This window comes from Petaurus breviceps, unplaced genomic scaffold (assembly GCF_028583685.1).
Source record: "Petaurus breviceps papuanus isolate PSGF00001 unplaced genomic scaffold, PetGlider_PUasm1.0 208, whole genome shotgun sequence".
NCBI classification, from domain to species: domain Eukaryota; kingdom Metazoa; phylum Chordata; class Mammalia; order Diprotodontia; family Petauridae; genus Petaurus; species Petaurus breviceps.
The window spans coordinates 30,868,145-30,885,879 of record NW_027185852.1 but is presented as its reverse complement, the minus strand read 5'-3'; the positions used below and the strand labels follow the sequence as shown (position 1 = coordinate 30,885,879).

Genomic DNA, 17,735 nt, shown 5'->3' with positions numbered 1-17,735 from the left:
TCATCACACCCCCCCCTCTCCCCAATCCTCCCCACTGAGAAGGCAAGCAACATGATACCCATTATACATAAAAAATCACGCAGAACATTTCCGTATTAGCCTTGTTGGGGAAAAAAAGCGAGAAAAATAAGTGAAAAAAGTCTCTTCAGTCTGTCATCTCCCTCTCCAAGGGGTCGTGTTCACATGGCTAGCCCTGGGTCCCAGCTGCCCACTCGACCCTGGGACTTTAATCTAGGTGCTGTTCTAGAGGCAGATCTGGGCTCCCCAGAGATTCAGGCCAGGCCTTCACTCTGTGCTTGTGCTTTGGAGGAGCTGCCTGGATGAAGGAGGTGCTTGACACCATAGAGATAGATGAGCTCACTGAGGGCTGAAGGCATCAGAAAGGTGACCCCCCGCCCCCCGCCCCGGATTTCCTCCTGGAGGACTTTTTGGCTTGTCTTTAATGAGCACTCTCCTCTGCTTGTTGCCACTCCCCAGTTTACAAAGCCCTTTCTCACTCATGAATCCATGATCTCCTTCGGTCCCATCCATCTGTGACCTCAGCAGGGGTAGGGACTATTCTTACCACTTTACAGATGAGGAAACTGAGGCTTAGAGATTGATGGCTGGAACACGAACCCTCTGACTTCCAGCCATGATGTCACAGTTCTGCCCCTTTCCAGCTGTAGCATTTTCTGCCTGGTGCTGTTAGTCGGCAGGTTTGGTGTGTAATCTCTGGGCCCAGCTGGGCTCCTTGAAGGCAGGCTGTGGTGTTTAGGCCGAGCACCGTGCTTCCTGTGGAGGAGAGGCTCATGGGCTTATTGAGGTCCCAGGACCTCTAGTTCATCCAAGGCCCTAAATGGCTTTTTTTAAAAGGAATTTTTGTTGTTGCTGCTTTAACTTCCTAGTCACTTCCTGGTAGTCCTAACCTGTGCTCACTGACCCACCCCCTCTAACAGAGTAACCAACTAATAACCTTGTAAAAAAAACCAGATCAACTGAAAAGCCTCACTGTCTGATGGATGTGCAGCATTCTGTATCCATAGGTCCCCACTTGTTACTGAACAGATGGAGGTGAGATTCTGCCTTGCAGAACCAGGATTATTCATTGCAGTTAGTCTGAATTCAGGAGCCCTTTAATGTGCTTCTCGTTTGCCTTTCTACAAACCTCGCCATGTTCTTTGAACGCCTCATCTTTGCTATTTCTTTTACTAAATTATATCCATTGCGTTCATAAACCAAAATCTGTTCATCTCTTCCCCAGTCCTCATTTTGTGTCCAGTTGTTTGGCTGCCGCCAAGGGCCTGACTATTAATATTGCGTTGTATATCAGTTAGTCAGCAAGCATTTCTTGAGCCCTTAGTGAGTGTGTGCTGACCCAGGGAGCTGAGGATGAGCTTAGTGAGGGCCTGAGACCACAGCCTAGATTCCCTGGCAGCAGGAAGGGGGCGGTTTGGGCACAGTACTCCAAAGAATTGGTGAGCTGAAGGAGAGTAAGGGCACGGGGAGAGACCTATCCTGTGGGACAGGAAGCAAGGAGGAGCATCTGAGGGAGGAGGCCAGCTGAGGAAGCATGGTGCAGTAGCCCCTGATTTCTCCCTGTAGCTGGATCTGAGGTCATATGCTATGAATGAGATGGTCGGGTGGACAGGGGAAGGTGGAATGTCGCTGAGGGGTGTGGGAGGGGCTGCCATCTTCCTTTAGTCCAGAGGCAATCCCATTGCATTCTGGTGGCCCCTTCTCCCAGGAAGCAAATGCCAGTTGTTGGGCCCAGGTGAGCCCATCATTGGGTCCTGAAGGAGTGATGGTTGTGATGTTGAGGCGCCACAGAGTGGAGAAAGGGCAAATATTGTCCCAGTCTTTAAAAATAAACAGGCCCTGAGCTTGTTTTCAGTTCCTGGTGAATCCTAGAGGGCATCTTGAAGGGGGAACACCCAGAAGGGGGCACCTGCCCTTCTGCCTCCTCAGGGCTGGTCCTGCCCAGTCTAGTTCCTCCCCTTGGTGGACCAGATCCCTGTACCAGGACATGAGAACCCTTCAGAGGATGGAGTTTGCCCCGGTTTTGGCAAGGTTCTGATGAAGTCTCTTAGAATCTTCTTGTGGAGAAGAAGAAAGGATGTGGACTTGATGGAGGTCCCGTGAGCAGGCCTCCAAGGGGAGCGTATGATTCAGGGTCAGTGGGGCAAGGGGTCTTCAGTGGAGGGTCCCAGGGATCAGTACTTTTGGCTGTTTAACATTTTTATCAGTGACTTGAAAAGGGGCGTAGATGGCATATAGCTGGGAAGCAGAGCTAAGCCAGTGGAGGCCATAGGCCTGCCCAAGCAGAAGCTGGACAGGCTAGAGCCCTGGGCTGAGGGGAAGGAGATACAGCTGATAAGGTATAAGTGTAAGTAAAGTCTTACACTTGGCTCAAAATAATTAATGCCATAAATGTAAGCTGCTGGAAGATAGGCTAGACATCAGGTGTTCTGAAAAGGATCTTGGGGTTTGAGTGGACCTCTAGCTCAGGAAGCTCAGTATGAATCAGCTGGGGGATGGGGCAGCCCAAGGACTGATGTGACCTCAGGCTACATTAGGAGGGGCAGAACTTGCTGGGATCAGGAGGTAAGAGCCCCAGCCCCTTCTGTTCTGGTCAGGCTTCTGAGCGAGCAGCTAGGATGGGGGAGGGCGCCTGCCATGCTCGGCCTGGACGAGAGAAGATTCAGGGCTGAGGGGGGAGGAGGCTTAGCCTCCTTGGAGGGCCTCAGAGTGTTTCCATGGGGCAGACTGGCATTGAGACTCGTCCCACAGTAGGAGGGGCTTCGACAAGCTGGGAAGCCCCTTGTTGGGGGGCACTCAGCCTTGGGAGGCTCAGGAGTCTTTCCTTCCTTGGCTCCTCACTGTGCAGGTTTCTGCCCCTGGTGCTTCTTGTAGAGGGCTTCCTCTTTGTCTTCCTGCTGCCTGGCCCAGCCTCACGCCATCAGATCTGTCTCCTAGCCTCATTAGACAGCATCTCCTCAGCTTCTCCTTCCTGGGAGTTGGCTGAATCCTCTGGTTGGGCATCACTGCCCCCCTTTGAGGCCCCAGAGCAAAGGGAAGAGTCTTGGCTTTGTCTTCATTTTCCCATCTTTCTAATCCTCCCCCTTTTTTCCCTTAGATCCCGGGGCATGGGGCCATGCCCTATGCCCTGTGACCCAGGATAGGACAAGGCAGAACACTTTCAAAGCTGGCTGGCTTCCTCTGGGCCAGCTCTCGGATTTAGGAAGCTTTCCCTTTATCCAGCCCAAATCCCTGCCCTCATGCCCCCGGTCTCTTCTCCAGGCAGGATCTTCGCCCTCCTGCTTGCTTTCTGCTGACTGTTCACGATGTCCTCACTAAGCTGAGCTGCTCAGGCTTGACCCGGGGCCTGGAGATGTGGTCTGGCCAGTACTGAGGACAGAGGGACTGCCCCCTCCCTCTGTGTGGCCCAGTCCATGGTGTGAATGCATGTAATGCCTGTCTGGTGAGCCTCTGCTGCCCTCTGGTGGCCGCTCTGTGGCAGGGCTGGCTGCCACCTGCCTGCCTGCTGGAGAGTGGGCCTGTCCTGGGCCAAAACTACAGGAAACCGAGGATGGATTGCCTCCTGCTGGGGGAGACGTGTCCCCAACATGGCCGTGTTCTCCCCAGGCAGTGCAGGTGCCTGTGTATTCAGAGCAGGAGTACCAGCTATACCTGCATGATGACGCCTGGACCAAGGCAGAGACTGACCATCTCTTTGACTTGAGCCGTCGCTTCGACTTGCGCTTTGTGGTCATCCATGACCGCTATGACCACCAGCAGTTTAAGGTCAGTGGTGGTGGTGCTCACTCTCCCCCAGTGTGTCCTGGCCCAGACAGCAGCCTGACGGGGCTGTATGGCCTCTGCTTGGGCCCTTTCTCCCCAGGGCAGCCCAGGCTGCTGGGACCACTCTCGCTGTCAGAAATCTTTGCCTCCCTGTATTCTTCCCCCACGGCTCCTGCCTCTCTCTTTCCTCCCTGTGTCCCCTGTCTTTGCACCCCCCACATGGTAAGTCCAGTGTTCCTGTCCTGCTGGGGTCCCTTCCCCAACACTCCTGACGATTCCCTTCCCCATCCCAGAAGCGATCGGTGGAGGACCTGAAGGAGCGCTACTATCACATCTGTGCCAGGCTGGCTAATGTCCGGGCTGTGCCAGGCACAGACCTCAAGGTGCCAGTGTTTGATGCTGGGCATGAACGGCGGCGGAAGGAGCAGCTGGAGAGGCTTTACAACCGCACCCCTGAGCAGGTGAGGGGCCCCCTTCTTGTGGCTGCGCCCTGTCCTCCCCTCCCACCAGGGAGCCACTGCCCTAGCCTGTAGAGACACTGGCTGCGCCCTCCTGTCTCAGGGTGCTCTGCTGGGAAGCCACTGGGCAGGGGGCCCAGCAGCCCGGGCCTTAGGCCTGACCCTGCGAAGAGGAAGAAGGCTGCTTTCATCTTGGGGCAGCCTTGGCAGGTAGACGTGATGGCCAGCATCAGCGTGCTGGGGAGGCAGACTGTTTTAGAATGTAAACATTGGAACTTCAAAATGTGATCACATGCTTGACCTTTCCCCCCTTAATCTTACAAAACTATACAGCCGTGCCCCTGGGGGGAAGCGGCTCTCTGGACATTTCACAAGTCAGGCGTGTGGCTGACGGGACGTCTCCCTGGCCCGATCATTCCCCTCCCTGTGTCTGCAGGTGGCGGAGGAGGAGTATCTGGTCCAGGAGCTGCGCAAGATCGAGGCGCGCAAGAAGGAGCGGGAGAAGCGCAGCCAGGACCTGCAGAAGCTCATCACTGCTGCCGACACCACGGCAGAGCAGCGGCGCACCGAGCGCAAGGCCCCCAAAAAGAAGCTGCCACAGAGGAAGGAGACGGAGAAGCCGGTGAGCAGGGTGAGGGCTGGGGGCTCGTCACCTCGGGGTGCTAGGGGCCCGGCCCCACCCTGCCTCCTGGGGTCCGAGTCCTGTGGGAGGGCCGTTGTAGAGAGGGCAGTCACACAGGACTCGAACACAGGCCCCCTGACTGGAGAGCTGTTGTTGTTTGCACTGCACCCCCCGGCTCCTTGCCACTCATCCTCACAGGGCCAGAATTCTAGGCCTTTCACCATGCTGGCTACTTAGGTGCCGGTCAGGATCTCTCTGATACTGTGATGCCAGATGAGGTCTGTGCAGGCAGAAGAATCATCCCCTTCTCCTCTGCCCTTTCCCTGGAATAGCCTTTTCCTGAGCTTGTGGGCCACACAGACCCCCAGATCTTTCTCACAGCATCATCTCTCCAGCCACGCACTCCTCCTTTCACTCCTCCATTCTGGATTTGGGCTTTATTGTACTCAAGTGTAGACCACTGGAGCTTCATCCTTATTGCTGGCACACAGTGGTGCCCTGATCCTGCAGCCAGACCCTGTGCTCTGTCTCTTTCGGGGTTCAGAGCCTGCGATGCACATGCCAGCAAAGACCTAATCTAAGGCATGTGTGTCAGAGGCCTAGAGCTGAAGAAGTGCACCCCCTCGTTTGACAGAGGAGGCAGCTGAAGCTCAGAGGAGCAGGTGATTGTCCCAGGGCCCCATGGGTGGTGAGTGCCAGGGCTGGGCACAGACCTCCAGGCGCTCTCCTGGACGCCATCAAACCATGAACAACTCCTCGTTGGGGTCGGCCTTTTGGCCTGTTGGGATGGCCTTGTCCATAGTGTGCCAGCATGAGGCAGCTCACCTCTCCCCTGCCTTCACTTCATGGTCATCCTTTTCCAGAATGGAGGTAGGGCATTGGCCACAACCTGGTCTTGGTGGAGCTAGGCTGACTCTTCAGAGTCCCTGCTGCATTTTCTTCGGGTTGGGTTCCCTGGCCTCAAGGTAGCAGGCTCCGGGACCCTCGCCTTGTACCAGTCCTTGGCTGAGCTGCACCATCTTTGTGAGGTGACTGACGATACAGTCTCCTCTGTCTGCTCTTGTAGGACCCAAGGACGTCCTTCATCCGGGCCAGGGCACTTGCACTGCTCCTGGGCAGCCCTCTTGCCATCCATCTCCTCCTCTCTTGGCATCTCTCCCATTGGCCCCTTTTGTACTCATTCAGAGACGAACCTTCTCATGGTCCCATCTACCCTGAGCTGAGGTCCAGGCAGCACCACCTTCCCCCTCCCAAGGAAGCCTTCCTCAGCCTGTCTGCAGATTCCATGATTGCATCTGCTTCTGGGGACCCTCCCAGAGGAGGAAAGCAGGCACAGCCCGGGCAGCTCCTCTGACTCTGAGCTGCCTCTGTTTCCCATTTTGGTGCTGGAGGATTCTTGTACAGGTTCTCCAGCTTCACAACTTGCTTCTCTCTGCTCTGGCTCGTCCAGATTCGCTCCCTCTCCTTCTCTCTGTCCTTGCTGCCCAGGCTCCTCACTGCCCTTCGCCTGGCTCTGTAGTCTCCTGGCCAGTGGGCACCCACTTTGTTTCCAGCTGTCTGCCAGCACGTCAGGTGCTCCTGGCAGGGTTTGGGTGCTGGGGGGACCTTTGTCTGCTTTCTGTGCTCTGCTGAGGCCTTTGTCTGAGACTCCAGCAGCTCCCTCCCCCACAGGGCCTGGGCACCTCTTGTCGGCAGTCTCCCCTTGCGGTCCCTGCTGTTGCCTGCTTGGGGGGCTCATGGGGACACAGGGAGTGTCATCTGGAACAGCCTGTCGATGCTGTGGGGCTTCTGCCAGCCCAGTGTCCTCTCTTCTCTGCTCGGACGGCTGGCCAGGGCGTGGGGGTGGGAGGCGGAGGAGTGACTCAGGGGCACTCAGCCAAGCTGCAGGGACTGCCATCTGCACTGCCACAGTGCCTTCATGCCCCAAGGACCCGGCCTCGCAGGGGCTCCCTTCCCACCTGGGCCTGCTCGCTTCATGATTCCTCTGTTTGTCCATCTCACAAAGGCAGAAACTGAGGCTCACAGAAGTCAGTGTGTAACAAAGCTCATGGCAGAGCAGGGCCAGAATTCAGGCTGATTGGAGGCCAGTGTTCTCCTCACGGGCTCCTCCCAATTGTGCCTTCTGTCCCAGCCGTGAGCTCACCCGGGAGCTGGAGGGGCCTCGAGGGGGCACGAGGTTCTGCCCCTAAGGCTGAAGACACAGCCTGTGTCCTCAGTGGGCACGGATACGTGACTTCTCGCAGAGCCAGGAATGGTTTTTGAGGGTTCGAAGCCCTCCCACAGTCCATTTGTGTGCCCGTTGTCCCCCAGCCTTGCCGACATTGACCCTTCTCCTGCTTGCCTGGGAAGTGGATCCTGTTCAGTAGAGTTATGTCAGTGCTGTGTAGCTTTAGTGTGTCAGCCTCTTAGCAGAGGCGTCCTCTGTGCAGAAGGCCCATCACAGCGCGTTGGGTCTTTGTAAAACCTCCTGTGGGTCATGTCCTATGTGAAGGCGCCCCCACCTGTGGGACTCTGGGCTGCTGGGGGGTGTGGGCCGGATGAGCTCCAAGAGCTCTGGTTGAGGCCCCTGGCCCCCGGCCGCATCGTTGCCCTCTGAGTCTCCAGTTTCCCCTGGAGCCTGTTTGTCCATGAGTGGGCTCCTCCTTCTTCCTTTCTAAGCCTCCAGACTTTTCCCAGGTTGGCTCCCCCCTTGTACGCCAGCCCCCATCACATGCGCTGCAGCTGCCTGCCCCTCCCTGGGATCCCTCAGCCAAACCTGCTGTTTCCCTCCCTGCTTCTGTCTTCTTTTGAAGTTCTTCCCCCCGTATCTTAGAGGACACTCCTGTCCCAGGTCAGGGTCCCAGGGTCAGACTTCCTTGGGCACTCTCTTCAGTGAGCTCCAGGATGCAGCAGGGGAGGGGGGAGCAGTCACCTTTTTCTTACATATTCCTTTTTTTCTTGACCTCAGTTTCCCCATCTATAAAATGAGCAAGTTTGGGTTCTGAGAGGGGAGAAGTTGCAGAGGTAAACTGAGGCTTGATGTCAGGAAAAACTAACATCTGCCTGACAGTGGGAAGGGGACCTCATGAGGTGGCAGGTAGGACCCCAGTTGTAGAGCTGGGAAAGACCTAAGAGGGCATCAGGTTCAGCCCCCTCACCTTACAGAGGAGGAAACTGAGGTCTTGTCATTGACTTTTGTCCTTCATCCCTTGCCTCCTTCCTGAAGGTGTACAGAGGCAGGCTGATCCCAGGCTAGGTGTGCAGGGACTAGAGGAACAGGCCTGGAGTCAGGAAGGCCCTGGTTCAAATCCAGCATTAGACATGTACTAGCTGTGTGAGCCTCGGCAGGTCAGTCTGCCTCAGTCTCTTCATCTGTAAAAGGGAATAGTAATAGCATCTGCTTCCCAGGGCTGTTGTAAGTATCAAATGAGATAGTAATTATAAAATGCTTCATAGTGCGTGTTATGTAAATGTTAGCTCGTACCATTATTCATTATTAGGGCTGCCCTTGGTTGGCTGCAGAGGGCCCTTTCCGCCCTCAGTGGCTGGTCCTGGGTGGCTCCCCCTGGCCCTGTAGCCCTGTCCAGGGGAGGAATTGGAATGGATTGTGGGTTTGGGGCAGAGCAGCATGCTTTGATGTGATGGAAAGAATCCCCCCTGGTCTGAGCCACCTCAGAGCTGAGGAGGCTGTCTGGAAAGCTGAGTGGCTAGGATGTTGTCCTACCCCCCCCTGCCCCCCACCTGTCTGATCCCTGTCCTCTCCCCTTCCTTTCAGGCTGTCCCGGAGACAGCTGGCATCAAGTTTCCTGACTTCAAATCTGCAGGAGTCACGCTTCGTAGTCAGAGGGTAAGTCCTGGGCTCGGGTCCCCTGCCCAGCTCTTGGCTCTGCCTCTTTTCTCATTCACTCTTTCCATATCTCCCTTAGTCTGCTTAGTTTGTGGGCAGCTGGGGTAGGGCCACAGGTGGGGCACTGCCTCACCTTGGCTGACCTGTCACCAGCCTTGGGACTTCCTGCCTGGCACTGGTCACTGGGGGGCCAGCCTTGCTGAGGAGGTGAGTGATGGACTCCTCATTTCAGGCTGATAACGTTTCACGGAGAGCAGACCACCTTCATCCATCTTAGAGATGGACGGCTCACCCACTAAATGCAGAGCTAGGATCAGTGGGCCCTGCCACATAAATCATAACATTTTCTTAATGACGGTGAAATTAGAATATACTCTGCTCCCTGGCCAATGGAGTCTGCCCGGCTGCCCGCTGGCTACCAGGTGGAACCAGGAGATAGAAGAGGGGCTGGCTGAGACAGAGCCTCAGGGGGACGGGGGCTGGCCTGCTCCCTCTCCCTGTTGGTACCTGGTAGAGAAAGGGCCTCCATGAGGCTGGGCCCTCCACCAAGGCCCTTCCTCGAGGAGGCCCTGACATATCTGCCTGCCCCCTCCCTCTAGCTCGCTCTCCTTATGTTCCTCAGGAAATCTTTCTTGGGCATGGATATGGCCTTCTGGCCATGGCTCAGGCTTTCCTAGATTCCCTACTGCTTTCTGAAAGCCTAGATTCTCCCCAAGTCTGTCCCAGTTGCCCCAGCCCCACTGGGTAACATTGGTCCTGGACCTTTGGGGCTTTGTCTAGGATCTGCCTCCTGCTGGGGTGCCCCCCCCCCCAGGTCCTCTGCCCTACTCCCCCCCTCTTCCCCCGCCCCCCCCCCCGCCCCCCTGCATTTTTGCCTTACCCTAAAGGCCTGATGATCCAAGGCTGGTCATTCCCCCACCTAGCCCAAGATTGTGAGCACAGTGAGGCAGGGACCTTATCTGGGACCAGGGTCTCTGCTCATTTGGTGATAGGGGATAGAAGAGGGGCTGGCTGAGACACAGCCTTGGGGGAACGGGGGCTAGCTTTGGGTTCTGGATGGGCCTAGGCCTGGTGTGGCCAGGCAGGGTGGTGGGAGAGGCCTGGGGAGGAGGCTTAGCAGAACTGTGATCTTGTGCAGATGAAGCTTCCTAGCTCGGTGGGGCAGAAGAAGATCAAGGCTTTGGAGCAGATGCTTCTGGAGCTGGGAGTGGGTGAGTGTGGGCTAGCCTGAGGATGAGCCTGAGGCTGTGGGAGGTGCAGGCTGTGGCCTCGGGGTAGGGAGGGGGGAGGAGCGAGGTTCACCTGGTGCCCCCAAGGAGGTAGCCCCAAGTCCATAAGGGATTTGGGGCTCTTAGAATCCATTCTGGGTTTAGGGGCTTCCTGTGTGGGACTTTATCCTCCCATTCTAAAGGATCCTCATCAAGTTAGGGTATACCAGTGCGGAGATGGGGAGCCTGCCTTGGACTGCTAGCCTACAGGTGGCCCCCAGACCCTAGAGCTCCCCTCTAAGCCCTGGGATTCAGGGCCTTGGCACAAATGGCTTCCCTTTGATTTAGGGTTTTGAGGGAGGTGAGTGTGTTGGGTGAGGGTGAGAGGGTGGTGGGAATAGTTCTGTTGAAAAAACTTTGGGAGACCGAGTGGCCACCTCGCATGGCATGGGTCATGAGGCAGCCTGGATAGTGAATGGGACCTTGAGTGGGGCTTGGAAGAATAGGCAGTTGAGGGTCCCAGTGGACCTAGGTCTGCTCAGAGCCCGCAGAGGCTTGTGCTGGGTCTGAGGAGGACGTCAATAAAGTGAAGTGTGTCCAGAAGAGGGCAGCTGGGATGGGGAAGGGCACGGTGTTGGTACCGGGTGGATCTGGGGGGGCGGGTGTGGGGAGGAGCCTTCAGAGGCCCCGCCCATGCAGCCCCCTGCCTGCTCCCCCAGAGCTGAGCCCCACACCCACAGAGGAGCTGGTGCAGATGTTCAATGAGCTGCGGAGTGACCTGGTACTGTTGTACGAGCTGAAGCAGGCCTGCGCCAACTGCGAGTATGAGCTGCAAATGCTGCGGCATCGCCACGAGGCCCTGGCCCGAGTGGGGCCCCTGGGGGCTGCGCCCCCACCCCCTCCCCCACCCAGTGCAGAGCCGCAGCCCCTGCCCGGTGATGGGCCGGGCCCCGACCTGGCCAAGGACGCCATCATCGACGTGGTGGGCGCACCCCTGACGCCCAACTCGGTGAGCACAGCCCCGGGGCACCGCTGGGGGCAGCTGGCTCCGCCAGTGGCTGCCTGGATGACAGTGGGCAGGTTAGCTTCTCGGGGCCTGCTTCCACCTCTGGCCAAAGGGGGCTGGATGCTGGGACTGCCTGGGGCCTCTGGGGCTCCTGGCAGCTCACCCCCCACCCCCATCTCCCCCTCTCTCGACAGAGGAAGCGGCGGGAATCAGCCTCCAGCTCATCGTCAGTGAAAAAGGCCAAGAAACCCTGAAGCTCGCGGCCCGAACTGGGCGTGCCCACTGTGGAGGGGCCTGGTGGATGCCCAGGCTGGTGCCTGGGTGGACTAAGACCAGGACTGGTGACTGGGGAGGGGGGCTTTGTAAATAGAGTGGCCGCTGCTTGCTGGACCTCCTCTGCTTCTCACTCTTGTCGTGCTGGGCCGGAGGGCTGGGGGTGTGACAGACCTCAGACACCACAGGCCACCCCTCCCCCTGGCTGCTGCTTGCTGTATCCCCCAGCCCCTGACACGGCTTCACGGGGCCTCATCTCATTCCCCCAGACTTTTTATTCTCTGTGGCACATTCACAGCGGGTGGGGATGACAGACACAGTGATGGGGGGGTGGGGTGGGGGGAGGGAGAGGGGCTACTCTGTCCTGGAGTCCAGGGAAGGGACAACCACACGCCATGCACTATGGGGAGGGTGGAGGTCACTGGGAGCTTGGGCCCCCACCCCTTCAATGGAGCGCCCTGTGCCAGAGGAGGGGGGGAGTGTGAGGTCTGACCCAGCCTCCCTGGGACCCCCAGGGGAAGGGCCTAATACTGGGACTGAGCTGCCCCAGGGGGGAGCAGAGACACAGCCACCCCCAGGAAGGAGCCCATGGCTGGCTGGCCTGCCTGCCCAGCTGCCCCGAGCTCTGTCTTCCCTGGGGGGACTGGCCCTGCTCCATGGGCTCAGGAGCCTCCTCCCCTCCAGCTGCCCAGCCCCAGGGCCCCCTGAGAATGAAGGCCGATGGGTGGGCAGGCAGGGGGGCAGTGAGTGAGACCAGACTAGGGGTGATGGGAAGGGGGTTTTCTCTCCTTGCCTCCAGATGCCCTGGGCAGGGGGCTGGGGGCTGGCTGGGGGGGTCTGTGGCCAGAGCTGACTCCCCCTTGGTCGGCCGATCAAAAGGGCTTGGACGTCTGCTTGAAGATGAAGCCTCGGTGTGCCAGCGTCTTCATGATGTTGGCAATGTTCTTGCAGTCATCTGTAGAGAAAATGGAGAGTGAGAAGCTGCTGGACCCCAGGGCGATCACCACTGCTGGGCGTGGGGGTTTGCCAGGGCCTGAACTCCAAAGACCATCACTCTTAAGTCATGCTGTTTGCTGAAGACTCAAATTTCCTGCTGGTAGCTAGGGGTGAACATTCCAAACCTTTAAAATGCGGGCTAGTTCCTGAAGAGATGGAAGGCGGTCAGTGGGTGGCAGAAACCACTTGGCCCCCAGCTCACCCCCTCAGGAGAAGACTGGCCTAGGAAAATGTATGCTGCCTCTGCTTCCCTGGCTGTGGAATGCCCATCAGCCCTACCCTTGCCCACCTGTCAGTGGGAGGGGGCCAATCCCCTAGGAAGGGATTTGCAGGGGCACCCCCTCGGTTTTCTCCACCAAGAGTCCTGTTCCCTGGACACAGGCCACCAGGGGTTCTTTCCCTTGCCTTCCACTGGTGCAAGGCCACGATATTTGAGAGTTGGAAGGTGGGGAGGAGGGGTGCCTCAAAGCATCTAGCCCAACCCCATAGGAAAGGAATCCTGGTCCTTCCGTTTCTGTTTGATAACCCCGATGGGGGGGGGGAGAGTCGAGGAGCCCCTTTCAGTTACGGGAAGATCTCGAGGTGAACGCGCCCTTTCTGCTCACTGTGTGCCCAGTCTGCCCTGGCAGCCAGGAAGGCCCCTGATGGCTCCGCCTGGCCCCTCATCCCTCTGAAGTCCTGCTGCTCACACACTCCCCGACTGTGTAGATGGAGGTGGGGGAAGGAAGGATCAGGGAGCCCACGGGAGGACGATGCCGGGCCCCATATTTCATGCTGGAAATTGGCCTGCGCGTCCTCTCCCCGCGGGCGGTGATGTATGGGCCCCGTCGCCGTAAGAAAAAGCCAGAGCCGCGGTGTAATTTCTCCCTTGACGGAGCTCGGCCGCCGAGTGATCCTTCTTGCGCAGGGGACCGCGGGGGTGGGGAACCTGAGACAGGGCTGGGGTTGGGGGGGAGGCAGGGGAGTGGGGGACGGAACACTAAGACCCAGACTGGCCAGGAGGGAGGGGGCCTGGGCCCAGCCACTCCGTCCTGCCCACCCTGACGTCTTCATTTCCCCCTGCCCGGTGCGCCCCATTCATCACAGCCTCGCTGCCCAGGGTGACTTTGGCTGCCCGCGTATGTGGGAAATCGGGGGAGCACCCATCTCCCCTGGGGAAGGGGGCCGCTTAATCACAGCTTAAAGGGCCACTAAGGTTGGTAAGGACGGACCGAGTCGTGGCTAATTGTGCCCATGTGTCACTGTCAGCCTGGGGCCGCTGGGTAGGGGCCGCTTTGGGGGTTCCTCCGACCCTCTCCAAGGCCACTCGCTGGAGAGTCTGTGTGTCACCTTGGAGAGGAGCCCAGAGAGACATGGGATTGCCACCCTTGCCTGGACCAGAGCTTGGCACCCATGCGCAAGTCCAGGGGCCGCCTAAACTGTTTCTCTGACCTCTTACCCTGGCCCACATAGATGGGCTGCTTATAATTACTCACATAAAGGTTCACAACAGGGGAACAAGTGTCTCACACGCAATTACAGGCGTCCATTGATTTTACAGAGGGATTCGCTGCGGGTAGCTTGGGGGACTAGCTATAAACTTGGCTGGGGACCCTGCCTTGGAGGGCCCACTGTCAGAGGGCTGGGGATGGGAAGATGCAGGAGACCCAGAATAAACTGAAGGAGGGGAAACTGTGGGATGAGAGGCATTGGCTCCCTCCCCGAGATGACTCCCAACAGGGCTGGGCACCCTAGCCACTCTAGCCTTAGCTGAGGGTCTCCAGCCCCCTGGAAGCTTCCACTGGTCTGCACAAGCCCTGGTGGTCAGTCCTGTCAACCTGGAGTCACCAGAGCAACTGGAAGCACCCTGGGGCAAAGTGCCGAGGTCAGGCTGAAGCCTGGGGGGTTGGTTCTTTTGGCTGAGGTGCAGTGGAGGGGACCCCTAGGCTGGGGCAAACAGGGTTTCATTCTCTGAGCTAATGAATACAAACTGCCCAGTTCGGAGGCAGGGGCCAGCAGCCAAGCTATAGATTTTTAATGAGGGGGCCCCACCTTCTTCCAGCCCTGCTGGCCAGCTAGGCCCACACTGCAAAATCGATGGTGTGAGTGTAGGAATATTGTATATTGATATTGTAATAATCCTGGGGATTGATTTAGGGGCTGAGCAGGCGGCTGGGGTCAGCCCCAGGACAGAGGCGGCCGTGCTGGGCTCTCCTCTCAGGGCCCCCAGTGGTCCTAGAGGCCACTGCCCCACCTCCCCAGTGAGCTCTGCTCCACCCAGCATCTAGTACAGTAGGTGCCTAATAAATGTTCAATGACAAGGGTACCTTAGTCTATCCTCCCCTGTCCCTTCATCTCCCATCTCTCCCACTCTATTGCCCTATCTTTCCATCTCTCTTCCCACTCTCTCTCTCTGTCCCCTTCTCCCCTGCCCCCAGTCTTCCTGTCTGCTCCTCTACCTTCCCCTTGACCTAATCAGCCACTTCCTTGCCTCTCTCCATGACCCTCTCTCTGGCCACGTCTCTTCCCACATTTCTACATCTTCTATCTGTCCTGTCTGTACATCTCTGTACCCCATTCTACCATCAAACACAAGGTCTTGAAGACAGCAGGTGATTAATAAATGCTGAACTGTCCTTTTCTTCAGGTCCCTGTCCCACCCCCATCATCTGCCTTTCCCTGTTTTCTTCCTCTTATACTTTCCCTCAATCAACCTGGATGCCCTCAGGACCCCAGCCCTGAGCTCACTCCTGTGAGCTCCAGCTCCAGGGGCCAAGGCTCTGGTCCTGGGGCTGGATCACAGCTCAGGGGCTTCACAGTGCAGGGGCCCACTTGGAAGGCTGTTCAAGTTAAGAAACCTGTACTGCTCCAGGTCTGATCACTGGGTGCTGCCACCTTTCTGCCAGCAGAACAGAGAATGATGCTTCTCTTGGCCTGTCCTCTGCCATCAGGCCGTGGCAGGGGCCAGCCTTGCCCCACCTGCTGTCCAGGACAGAGCCCTCTGCACTCCCCTCCTGCCCCAGCCCTCCCAGAAGGGGCTTGATTTCTCAGCTCACCCAGATGCTGTCCTCTCTTCAAAGCAAACTCAGGGAAAAAGCTTTCTTAGCCCTGTCTTTTCACTTCCTGGCCCTTAACAATCAGGTGTCCAATTCCACTACTGACTGAGACGGAACTCCAAGGTACCCTGCTATGACCCTTTCTCAGGCTGCCTTGACCTCTGCAGCTTCTGGCCTGGTATGTCACCCTCTCCCTCCTGGCTCTGTCCTCCCTTACTCCAGAGACAACTGTGCCTACTTCTCTCCTGACCCCTCTGCTCATGCCTCCTCTCCACAGCCTTCCTTTGGGGATTTCTCAGGGCTCTGGCTACAGACTCTTCCCATCTCTCCCACCCTTGGTTTTACCCACAGTGAAGACACAGAACAATCCAGATCCATTTCTGGCCCTGCCTGACCTTTCCCTAGAGCTCCAGGCTAGCATTCCCAGGGGCTTTCCCCCTGCATGACACAGCAGCCCAGGCTTTGTGCCGGAAGGGCCCTCACAGGCATCTCGTCTTGCCGCTGGAGGAACAGGGCACCCTCCACAACACGGCCAGCATCCAGGAGGGCATTCTGCTTCTGCCAAAATCCATTCAGGCAGGGAGCTGATGCCCACTGCCTCTTCTCTTCTCCCTCTAGACCACTTCACCTGGAGATGTTAGCAGCTCCCATGGATTTAATGACCATCTCTGCTGAGGATTCTCCAATCTACTTTTCCTGTCCCAGCCTCTCTGCTGACCTCCAATCTCACATCTCCAGCTTCCTTTCAGACATCTCATACTGAAAATCCAGTAGACATCTTAAACTCAACATGTCTGAAACAGAACTCGTTACCCGCCCCACTGTCCCCCACTCTTACCTTCCCTATCACTGTGGAGGACACCACCATCCTCCCTTCCCTCAGGCTTGAAACCCAGGAGTCTTTGGACTCCCCAGGACCCTCCCACACCATCCCTCCATCTAAGCTGTGGCCAAGGCCTGTCAATTTTACCTTTGCAACATCCGCCCCTTCTGACACTGCCATGCCCAGGTGCAGGCCCTCATCACCTTAAACCTAGACTGGCAGTAGCCTCTGGGGGACCTGCCTGCCTCCATTCTCTCCCAAAGTGATTTTTCCTAAGACACAGATCCAGTCATGTCACCCCTCCCTCCCTCCCTCATTGGCTCCCTATTGCCTCAAGGAGCAAATATTTTGGCATTCAATGCCTTTCATAGCTTAGCCCCCTCCCACCTTTCCAGTCTGCAGTCTCCTGACACCCCAACACTTACTCTTCCATCCCCTGACCCTGGTCTCTATCTCTTGGCTCTGAGCATTCTGGAGCTGTGCCCTTGTCTGGTACGCTCTCCTTCCTCTGTTCCAACTACTGACCTCCCTGGCTTGCTTTAAGTCTCTCTCTCTCTCTCTCTCTCTCTCTTTTTTTTTTTTTTGGTTTTTGGAGGGGGAAGGTAGGGCAATTGGGGTTAAGTGACTTGCCCAAGGTCACACGGCTAGTTTTTGTGTTAAGTGTCTGAGGCCGAATTTGAACTCAGGTCCTCTCGACTCCAGGGCCAGTGCTCTATTCACTGCGCCACCTAGCTGCCCTTCCCCTTAAGTCTCAACTAACATCCTGCCTTTGCCAGGAAGCCTTCTGAACGCCCCTCTTCATTTCAGTGCCTCCCCTCTGTTCATCATTCCCCATTTATCCTATACAGGGCTTGCTGTGCTCAATGTGCTGGCATGTTGTCTCCCCCATTAGACTAGAAGCTCCTGGAGGGCAGGCCCTGACTTCCCGCTTGTGTTTGTACCCCCAGCTCCCCAGCACTCAGGACGGTGGGTGTGTGTGACCAGTCAGCAGCTCCCCAGCCTATCAGCTCATACTGCTCCGGACTCCAGCCCAGCACTGCTGCCATCATCGTCCTTCTCTGATGTGATTCATGTGCAGCTGGAACTAGGAACAGTTGCCAGTTGTACTGAGTGGGTTGCCCCAGTCCGGGGCATTCCTGACTCACCATCCATTTCAGGGGTTCTTAAAGGCAAAGTGAAGACCCCACCCTGCTCCACTGACCACTCCCAGCAAACTGTTTTGCCAGGGAAACTGGTGCCATGCACTGGGAGCTCTTGTCTCCCCACCTACACACCTGAGAGCTCTCAGTATCACAGCTCAGGCTCTCAGAGGAAGATGTCCTTGCCACTACCAACCCTTTCCACGTGCCCTCGATCTCATGCCCCAGCTCCTCTGGCAGGTTTCCCCTCCATCTCTCCAACCCTAACTCTTTCCCAACCTTGGATCCTCCCCTGCTGCCTATAGACACATCTCCCCATCCTTAAACATTCTCTTGACTCTCCCATCCCCTCAAATGCTATCTGGCATCAGAGGACTCTGAAGCTCACCACCACCACTGTTACCTCTGGTAAATCACACAATGAACCTCCTCCGGGCTCAGTTTCCTAATATGTAAAATGAGAGGGTTGAAGTAGATGGCCTAGGAGCAGCTTATACTCGCTGCCTCCCTGTCTTCACAGGTCGCTGGCTTCTGAACCCCCCCCCCCCCCCCCCCCCCCCCCCCCCCCC

General features: G+C 57.3%; 2 protein-coding genes across 3 annotated transcripts in view; one reads left to right on the top strand and one right to left on the bottom strand.

Annotated features, from left to right (window-relative positions):
- LOC138165416 (DNA methyltransferase 1-associated protein 1) overlaps positions 1 to 11,290 on the top strand; it is a 17,947-nt gene extending 6,657 nt beyond the window's left edge. The window contains exons 4-10 of one of the 2 annotated variants that reach the window (XM_069093750.1): positions 3,625 to 3,783; positions 4,074 to 4,241; positions 4,675 to 4,860; positions 8,615 to 8,686; positions 9,825 to 9,897; positions 10,614 to 10,903; positions 11,095 to 11,290. In XM_069093750.1, coding sequence (XP_068949851.1) covers positions 3,625 to 3,783; positions 4,074 to 4,241; positions 4,675 to 4,860; positions 8,615 to 8,686; positions 9,825 to 9,897; positions 10,614 to 10,903; positions 11,095 to 11,154 — 1,008 coding nt within the window. In that variant the 3' untranslated portion in view covers positions 11,155 to 11,290. Of the gene's footprint in view, positions 1 to 3,624; positions 3,784 to 4,073; positions 4,242 to 4,674; positions 4,861 to 8,614; positions 8,687 to 9,824; positions 9,898 to 10,613; positions 10,975 to 11,094 lie in introns of both variants that reach the window. The other variant, XM_069093749.1, reaches the window with a different exon arrangement.
- A 176-nt stretch (positions 11,291 to 11,466) lies between these two features.
- Positions 11,467 to 17,735, bottom strand: part of LOC138165418 (ERI1 exoribonuclease 3-like) — a 367,493-nt gene continuing 361,224 nt past the window's right edge. The window contains 1 exon segment of the mRNA XM_069093754.1: positions 11,467 to 12,128. Within this exon segment, the coding sequence (XP_068949855.1) occupies positions 12,046 to 12,128 (83 nt within the window). The 3' untranslated portion in view covers positions 11,467 to 12,045.